The sequence below is a fragment of the Aplysia californica genome, unplaced genomic scaffold, assembly GCF_000002075.1.
Source record: "Aplysia californica isolate F4 #8 unplaced genomic scaffold, AplCal3.0 scaffold00016, whole genome shotgun sequence".
Classification (NCBI taxonomy): Eukaryota; Metazoa; Mollusca; class Gastropoda; order Aplysiida; family Aplysiidae; genus Aplysia; species Aplysia californica.
In genome coordinates, this window is record NW_004797286.1 from 1,741,421 (window position 1) to 1,751,420 (window position 10,000).

At 42.5% G+C, this 10,000-nt stretch overlaps 1 protein-coding gene across 1 annotated transcript in view; it reads left to right on the forward strand.

The window, feature by feature from the left end:
• LOC106012547 (acetylcholine receptor subunit alpha-type acr-16-like) overlaps nucleotides 1–10,000 on the forward strand; it is a gene marked incomplete at its 5' end in the record, with an annotated part of 91,506 nt that overhangs the window by 70,941 nt on the left and 10,565 nt on the right. The window contains 1 exon segment of the mRNA NM_001310495.1: nucleotides 1,648–1,852. Within this exon segment, the coding sequence (NP_001297424.1) occupies nucleotides 1,648–1,852 (205 nt within the window).

Consider the following 10,000-nt stretch of genomic DNA (forward strand, 5'->3'; position numbering starts at 1 on the left):
AGAGAGAGAGAGAAGATGCTCGATTGAGGTAGTCACCTATCATGAAAATACTGGTTCAAACGTAACAAGGTCTGCTGAAAGTAATTGCGTTGGCAACAACAACAAAACCCTTACATATCAGCAGTAGATGTGACTCACTCAATGCAGACATAGCACACAGGAGGACACTACACACCTGCCCGTCGACATGAATTTGTGATATTTGTTAGTGTTCCCTTCTGTCTTCCTTTTTAGATCTACCTTTTTTGTTTTATGTGTCTCAAAAAACAGGGCCAAATGCACCCGCGTTGAAACACGCAATGGGTTCTGAAAGAAGATTAACGCCAAAAAAGGATGATTTTCAGTAATGTTCTTATCTTCAGGACAGCAGAAGCTTCTATGGGACGAGACGACAGTGACACTTCAAGACGGCACTGCATTTTTCACCTTCGAAAAGCAGGAGAAGGAAAATATGGAATGATAAACCGATAACAATGTATGAATCTAATATATCGAGGAGAAAATAGAGCTCCACCTTCAGATTCATTCATGAAAAAAAAACTTCCAGGGTGCAGACTTTCCATTTCGTGATCCGCTTTCCTGTCCTCACTGTCAACAAAATTCTCAGCTCTGAGAGAAGTCTGCTTCAAGCCGATAAAAATGTCATCCATTGTCGGCAAATGACACATGCTCTCGCGTGATCTTCTCCGTCTACTTCTCCGTCTGATGCTATGTGTCCCTCTCTGTTCCTGTTAAAACACTGCTTGTCAACGTCCACTTCTCCCCCCTTTAAAAGGCCAACATTTTCTTTCTTACCACCTACACGCATTTCCAAGCGGGGCATCAAGTAGCATCTGTCACTACCCAGGTTATCCCCGACCACCTCCCGTCAAAATTTACTAGTAATTGACATTTTGTAGGCGATGTCGCTCAGGTTGGCAATCGTTGTGTCAGAAAATAATATAGTTGTGGACGTGCTGAGTAGCGAAGTCTGTGGTGTGATGGTTAGGCGCTTCACTGTCTCACGCACCGGACACTTAGAAAAGGCAACTACATAGCCTCGAGTCTTGTTTTGTGGGGCTGCCTTAAGTATTAGTAGAGATCAAATCAAAGCAGCCATATCTTATCTTTGGTGCCTTCGCTCTTGCTTCTTTTATGGATACAACTGCTTTTGGCTTAGAGAGGAGATCATTCCAAAAGAAACTGTAAACTCTGACGTGTCAAAAGCACAGTCGGCAAGGTGCTGCCCATCACGCTCATGAATTGAACTACCAAAAAACAACGCAAAACAAAACACAGTTTGCCTTGGCATGCAGAAGGCATGAGTTCGATTCCCATGTTGGAAGAATCATTTTCGAGTGGTGTCTCCGTCTTCTTCTGGAACGTTGCTTCCCCCCCCCCCCCTTTATCCCTGATTGGCCTTGGTTAGGTAGGTTAGAGTCCTCCTCCTGTATGATTTAAGTTGTGTCGATAGGGACGCTAAACTTTCACAGTTACATTTTTAGGGTTGAGGACAACAACAATTTCAAAATTCCAAATATATTATACCCAAAAGGTCTCGCCAAGTTACTGGTTTGCGAAATAATAAGGAACAGCCAAAAATAATGGCAGTGCAGTATTTTGTCTTCTAAGAACTTACACAAACCAAATCTCTGTTCCCTTCACCAGATCCGGCGTCGGACGCTGTACTACATGTACAACGTGGTGTTTCCCTGTGTCATGATGTCGGCGCTGACTCTCCTGGTGTTCTGCCTCCCGCCGGACTCCGGGGAGAAGATCGCCCTGGGCATCACGGTACTGCTGGCCTTCTCTGTCTTCATGCTGGCCGTGGCGGAGAACTTGCCGGAGACGTCCGAGTTTGTGCCCTTAATCAGTAAGCTGGCTGTGGTCTCGTTGTTTGGGAATTTGGAGGGGGGAAAAAAGGGGGGAGGGTATTTCCAGTGCAAGAACGCATACAAACCCCATATAATACACACACGTATATATAAATATTATGTAAATATAGTTTTATATATATTTATGTATATATACATATTATATAAGTTATAAGTGTTTTACCGCGCTCGCAACTGCATAAGGTTATATGTGAGCGTGGGATTATTAACGTGCGCAACTTGTACACGGGACTTCCGAGATTTTTCGTCCTTGTGCGAGAAGGCTAGGTGTAGATCTTTCCTACCAGAAGATCAGGGGTGTGGCTGAAAGACAGCAGTAAGAAGGAGTCAAGGAGTAGCAGTAGAAAGGTTGCAGAAAGAGCCAAGAGGAGGAGGCAAAGGAGGTGAGGGGGTGGGGGCAGAAAGGGGAGACGAAAGCAGACGACAAAACATTGCGAGAGAGCAGGAAAGGAGACAAAGTATTTAGAGAAGAAAATGTTTCGGTTGCTGCACGGATTCGAGCCATCACCTTTGAATGAGAGCCCTTAACCTCTAGGCCACGAGAGCCCCCTGTGTGTGTATCATACATTATATTATATAACAAGTATTTAATATATACATAATATATTATAAATATTTATTTCTTTACGCATATGTGTGTATGTGTAGGGGGTATGGGGGAGGTGGGGGTGTGTTTGTGTGCCTGTGGTGTGCTTGCACGTGAGTGCCTGCGTGTGTGAGTGAGTGTAGTGTGAGTAAGTGTGCGTGTGTGTTAGTTGTGTGTGTGCACATGTTGTAAAAACAGCGTTCATCATAGCTGATCAATCTTTGTAACTTGTAGAAACTCCATTAACATCATTGCACTGAGTAATGTGATATGAAGCCATAAAACGGTAGCCCAAGTTAATAACAGACCGTCCGAATGCATGTTGTGTGTAAGTGTATATAACGTAGAAATCCTTGATGTGCGGTGAACTCCTGGTATGGGTCTTTATTTGGGAGTGGAAGACCAAAACAAGCTTTGATCTTGAGTGTGGTTTCTTTTCGAGATAGCTCTTTCTGTTTGCCTACGTACTGAATAATTCAAATTCCTAAGTATCTGAAGTGGCGTCGATAGCCTAGTGGTTAGGTTACCGCACTTGTAATGGTGAGATTGCGGGTTCGGGGGTTCGAGCCTCAGCTTGGTCCGACGTTGTGTCCTTGGGAAAGGCACTTTACACATTTTCCCTCTTGGCTCGGTCCTTTCGGAGATGGAAGTTGAACTCGGAGGTCCCGCCACTTAAATAACCTAACAGTGTTGATAGGGGCGTTAAACCAATACCAACTCCCCATTTTTTAAGGTATCTTATCTGTAATTGTTTAATTTAAATTCATTTGAACCATAAAGGGGAACATTTGCTTAATAGTCGTCAGGTTATTTTAAGGCATGAAAATTATTATGAACTTATTTGTTTTTACGCCCCCATCGGCTCAAATTAGATCATTAAGGAGGCGGACTTCAACCATGCCTGTCAAGGCCAACCTGGAAACAACATTCCAGAAGAAAGACCAATATATTTTTTTTTTTTTTGTAAAGTGTTTTACGGCGCTCACAACTGCATAGGTCATATGAGCGCGCGGAACACACCTAATATTTTTCAGTTGGTAGGAAATTTTGAATTTTGGCCGGGTGGCGGCCGAAGCCTACTCTTATCGATTTTAGACCACCAAGGGATCTTTAACGTGCGCAACTTGCACACGGGCCCTCCGAGATTTTTCGCCCTTGTCCGAGAAGGCTAGGTGTAGATCTTTCCTACCAGAAGGTCAGGGGTGTGGCAGAAAGACAGCAGTATGGAGGAGCCAAGGAGTAGTAGTAGAAAGGCTGCAGAAAGAATCAGGAGCCCAGAGGAGGGGGCAAAGGAGGTGAGGGGGTGGGCGCATTAAGTGGAAATGAAAGCAGAGAACAGAACATTGATAGAGAGCAGGAAAGGGGGTGAAAGGAGACAATTTTAGAGAAGAAAAGTTTTTGGTTGCTACCCGGATTCGAACCCGGGACCTTTAAATGAGAGGCCAACACCTTAACCCCAAGGCCACGAGAGCCCCCTGACCAATATATTAGATTTAAAATCTCCTGCGTGCGACACCGAAGCGCCTAACCACTACACCACATACGACTGTGATACGATTATAATAATATACCCTGCCAATATAGGATTGTCAAATGAAGGACACTTTTGTTACAAACACGTAATTTGTGCTGGCGGAATTCACTTCAAGGGAGAAACTGTATGGTTAGGAAGTTTGGAAACGTTTCGAATCTGTGAGGTCTCCTCTTGGCGTTTTCTTTTCTAAACTTTATGTTGGCTTGACAATTTGTTATAGACCCTTTTTGCTACTTTGAAAAGAATAATTATTATGAGTTCATCTTTTTCTGGCTACTTCCTTTGCTTTTACACCACCATCACCGCCTTCTCACCATGGACCAGGGTATAGAACAAACACTTTCCACCTTTCCCTGTCTTGGGCTATCCTCATGATATTATTCAATGTCTTCCCACTCTTTTGCACACCATTTTCATTGACTCTTTTCCAGGTGCCATTGATTTGGGTCGGGTTTTTTGTTTGTTTGTTTGACTGGGGGGGGGGGGGTTAAAGGGGGGGGGGTATTTTTATTTTTTTAAATAATTTTTACAGTTTTGTGCTCTGATAGGCTTTGCTTTTTTTTTTTTCTTATTGCAATGTATTTTCTTTCATACTGTGTCTTGTTTATTCGGTAGTTTGTTTTTCCTTTTGTATGGAGGCGGGAGTACTATTCAAATGGCCAATATAATCTCAATTAACTCATGTTACAACGATACACGAGAGAGGATTTTTTTCCCGTGAATTACTTTCCTAAGGCAGTAGAGTCATGTCCTTGAAAAAAGCCTGGAAAATATCCCGAGACAAAATAATATAGAGACAACGCAAACTGAATTTTTTTAGTTTAGTAGTCCGAAATTATTCCGAAACGACATCAACATCAAAACTAGACCTTGGCATCTCGGTGTTGCTTCGCATTTATGGATTTCCTGCCTTTGTCAACCGATTTCTCGCCATAGGCTAATCTCATTGACCTCCGAATTGGATTGTCGAGAATGTCCTCTGGGATGAACTCAACTGCCCTAAAGATGTAACTTGAGGACTAGTGTTGGAGTGGTCGTTGGAGGCAGTTCACACGAATGTGGAGCACAGGCGAGCACTGACAGCTATTAGATGGGTAACATTTGAAGTGCGTCCTGCAGAAAGCATGTTAGTCCTTCCCCTAAGGGGAGCTGCATTACTGAGACTGTCGATGGCTGTTGCTGCTGTGAGAATTGCTAGAAGTGAGTTAACGGTTCTCCACTCTGTGAAATGAGTGTAAATGCTCTACTAGCCAATCGATGGTCTTAGTCTATTAGGACACGGGGTCCGTCGACCATCTGTAAGAACCCATGGGCAGTGAAGGCTAAATCCCGATAGAAATTCAGAGATACTAGATTAAATATGTTTCATACTTGCGAGTTGAATTCGCAACGTTCCAGAACAAGGCTAAGAGAGTAACTATTGCATCACCCTTCCAAAAGGAATGACAAATCTGGAGCAATCAAATGCCTTTTCAAATACACTGTCGAGAAGTGTTGGTATAGCATGCTCAATATTCTAGTTTCCTGTGTTACCGTTGACTATTCTTATTTTTATTCTGTTCTTGTGAAAATGTGGCTCTTGCCATGCACTCTTACATTAAAATTCAAATCACCTAAACAGTCGCAAAGCTTGACGATAATTACTATAGACGTTCATATTTTTTCTATCGTTTTTTTCTAAACTAACAAAGTTAAATTATTTCATATGTCACTTATAAGAACTTCTATTGCTAAAGGATTAAACAATGTCTGTTTTCATTTAGGTTTAAATTGCACGCTGTATCTACGAGGTACCATTATATGAACTGAAGATTGTATACCTAGTACCTACGTCACTCCTTTTCAAAGCTTTGTCCGCTGTTCCTAACCGGTCAGATGAATACATCTTGGCTCTCAAATAAAACGTCTTTTAGAACTATCATTGCTGCTATTTTAGTGAACAAAATACGTAGCTTTTCAATAGTTGATTTTCCTTCTTCGTTTTTTACCACCGGCGCTTTTTGCGGACGTTTTGTTTGATGCTCCAAAATTTGTATTGAACCCAGCACGTTCCTTCCCTCTCTGTCTTCCTCGTGGATCTGTGATTTTGATCTGTTCGTGACTGGCACTAGCTCCATCAAAGATGGAAAGACGAATCTTTTGTCATATCTTTTGTTCCTATCACTTTATTAGCTTCTGTCCTGTCCCCGCCTTTTTTGTGAGAGCAATCTCCAATTCATTCTCGTTCCTTTCACGCTTTTGATTATTCGTGCAGTTGAAGCTTTTGGGTAACTTTACAAGAAACAACGTTCTGTCTGAAGACCTTGGCATTTCATTGGTTATATTGATTTACAAATGTCTTGATCTGCCTGTTGAGATTGAATTAATATAGAGAGAAAGGGGAGGAGAAAAAGGAGAAATTGTTGGAAAATCAGTGATAAAAGAAGTAAGAGAGAAAGAGAAAGGATACAAAAAGTTGTAAGAATAAAGACAGAGAGAAAAAAGACAGAGAGAGAGAGAGAGAGAGAGAGAGAGAGAGAGAGAGAGAGAGAGAGAGAGAATGGAGGGGGGGTGAATTGGCAGTTGTTCGTCATCTTGTAACCCGAAACTCGGGCGTTCACACACAGCCACACTGTCCAGCTGGCTTCGTGTCAAACAGAGCCCGTCTCAATTATGACTGTCGATAAACAGAAGCAAGCCAGTACCCTCCACAGAATACTGAACAATATAAATGGCAAAGATGACCTTTCGTGAAGGCTACAGGCTTAGATGCCACTTATGTCGCTTAAAGACTGCTTAATTTTAGTTTCGTATTTGTAACTTTCCATTTTCTTTTTTTTTGCGCGCACGCAACTGCATATGGTTATATGAGCGCGCGGGACACATTAAAATGTTTCAATTGGTAGGACATTTTGAATTTTGCCCGGGTGGCGGTCGAAGACTACTCTTATTGATTTTAGCCCACCAAGGGATCATTAACGTGCGCAACTTGCACACGGACCCTCCAAAATTGTTTGCCCTAGTCCGAGAATGCTAGATGTAGATTTTTCCTACCAGAAGATCAGAGGTGTGGTTGAAAAACAGCAGTAAGAAGGAGGCAAGGAGAAGCAGTAGAAAGGCTGCAGAAAAAGCCAGGAGCCCAGAGGAGGGGGGCAAAGAAGTTGAGGGGGTGGGGGCAGAAAGAAGAGACGAAAGCAGACTTCAGAACATTGTTAGAGAGAAGGAAAGGGGGTGAAAGGAGACAATTTTAGAGAAGACAATTTTTCGGTCGCTACCCTGAATCGAAACCGGGACCTTTGAATGAGAGGCGAACACCTTAACCTGTAGGCCACGAGAGCCCCCTGTCCAGAGTCAAGTAGCAACATGTTATAAAACACAATAAACGCCGTTGTCTTTGACCTGAGAGCTAAAATGTATTGAACCTCAAGATTTTTCTAATTTTTATTCTTGAGAAACATATACTTATTCAAATGATGTTGCGAAATATGTCTCCAAATAAAATCATCGTTGTATTTGGGTATTTCTGATGAAATGTGTTTTGATGAGATTTCATTTCTTTCAGGAAAAATAGATGACCATGAGTTATAGTTTGATGATGTAATCTTTATTGTTAAGTTCACAACCCCTTTCAAAGCAGATTGTTTTCTTAAGAGGCAATACCAAAATGTTATCATTCGTCTACGTTGTGATTGAGTTAACTGTAGGGAGCTAAACGCAGTTGTCGTAAAAATACCATGGCATACTTGTGGAAATCGTGCTGGGGGAATCTCCGGAATATTACACGCGGGTGTCAATACTAGTACATCACGGCGGGCCCCTTTGTTTGTAATACTCACATAAATATTAACAAAGTACCCCGAGGGAATGTCAGGCTGGACACATAAGGGAAATAGGACCCTCGCTACAAGGGAGGCATCCGTTTGCCTGACCCCAACAATAAAGACGACCACTTGCGAAAAAGTGGTCATTACGTAGTACGAACAGCCTTATGGGAATTTTCCTGATCAATTGATTTAAGAGACGCAGGCAGACTTTGGAGGTGAGCTTTGGGGGGGGGGGGGATGTATGTGTGTGTGTGTTTGGGTGGGGGGGGGGGGGGGTATTTTGCAAAACTAGGAGAGTATTATGCTCTTGCTATTAACAATCATCCTCACGAAGCTCAGTTAATGTATGGACTACAGCTGTACGGTAATCATCCTGATCTACAGCGCCCGTGTCTTTGCGTCTCATGGGTTTTTACAGAGGATTGGTGTGGTCCCAATGGAAGATATAGACTATTTGACTGTGTTTTTAATCGCATAGCTACTATAAAGTGGTGTTTAAAAGCTACGGTTAGTCAACATAAATATGTGTGTGTGTGTGGGGGGGGGGGGGGATTGAATAGGTTGGAGGCGAGACAACGTGTATCATCATAACAGAAGAAATATTATTATTTCCTCCCATCGGTGAAGTGCCGGAACAATAATTATTTGGGAGAGCTAAACTTATCTCCCTCAAGGGGAAGAGAATTTTATCTCCCTGCTCTGAAAGAAGACACAAAAATGACTTCGTTTATCTTCCTGTAACCGGAAAAATGGCATTACCATCCCCCCCCCCCCCCCCCCTCTTCCTTGTAATTTACAGAAAACCACTTATCTGGGCAGAGACTCGAGAAAGTCGTTTAGCTGAGGGTTTTTTTATATTTAGAGGGTTTCTTTAAGAAGTGGAAAGGTTGGGGGGGGGGTGTCTTTGCTGTTTTGTGTGGGTGAGCGTTTTTTCAACTTTTGTGTGTGTGGTGGGGGAGGGAGTGTTATGGTAACTATTTTTCCGTAATGTTAACTTTTCATTTATAGAGAAACTCTTATCCCTGTTTTCATACCTTTTATTTGTATTATTTTTCTTTAAACATTTTTTTGGCTTGTTTGTTTGTTTGGGAGGAAGGGGAGGGGGTTGCTGAAGGGGAAAGAAAACCAATTTGCAAACTGTTGTCATTACCTGCGTTTGTCCTAAAAACTTGCTTCTCACTGTTTGTCTTTGGTTGGATTCGTAGACGTCACTGGGGCGTCTTTGTTCTGGTCCGCTGCTACTATATTTTCAGTTTTATTTGTTTGTTTGTTTGTTTGTGACTAATTATGAGACAGAGAGAGAGAGAGAGAGAGAGAGAGAGAGAGAGAGAGAGAGAGAGAGAAGGGGGAGAGAGAGGGGGGGAGAAACAGACAGACAGACAGAGACAGAGAGACAGACCGACAGACAGACAGACAGGCAAATAGCTGACAGACAGAGGAAGAAGGAAGGAAGGAAAGAAGGAAGGAAGGAAGGAAGGAAGGAAGGAAGGAAGGAAGGAAGGAAGGAAGGAAGGAGGGAAAGAAGGAAGAAAGGAAAGATGGAAGGAAGGACAAGGCAGATAGACAGACAGACAGTTGACAGTCGGAACGAATTTATGTGAGAGAGACGGACAGACACAAAAAACGCACAGACGATCAGAAGCAGAAAATTGAAGATTTGCGTATAAGATCTATGGAACTCGCTTCCAATAAAAATGATCTGAAACAGAGAGACAGAGGAGGAAAGCGAGAGAAAAAGGCCAAGTAAAAAGGAAATGAACTTTCAAAATTATCTCATCAATTTCAACCTTAAAATAACTCGATAGCTTACTCTTGTACAAGAAAACAAAATCGGAAACAAAAAAGCAAGGCAAACACACAAATCAAACCTCTGTCATTACCTCGAGATGACGTCCCCAGCAGCAAAAATTCTCCCCTCATGGGACTTTCTCAGTGGCATCATCGATCGCAAACAGGCAGCTAGCCTCTAAATGACCACACCCTCTGCCATAGAAGTAAGTAGGGATTAGAAGGAGCAATGACAGTTTTGTCAGAAAAGAAAAAAAAACAAGTCATAATTGTTTGTGAACGTATTATTATGTCAACATCCTAAAAGAGCCACATTATATGTGTCTTTCTGAAGGCTGGTAACACACTCGATAGAAAGATGTGGTGTCGGAGCCCTAGTGATTGGGCTCTTGTGCACACAACTGTAAGGTCGTGG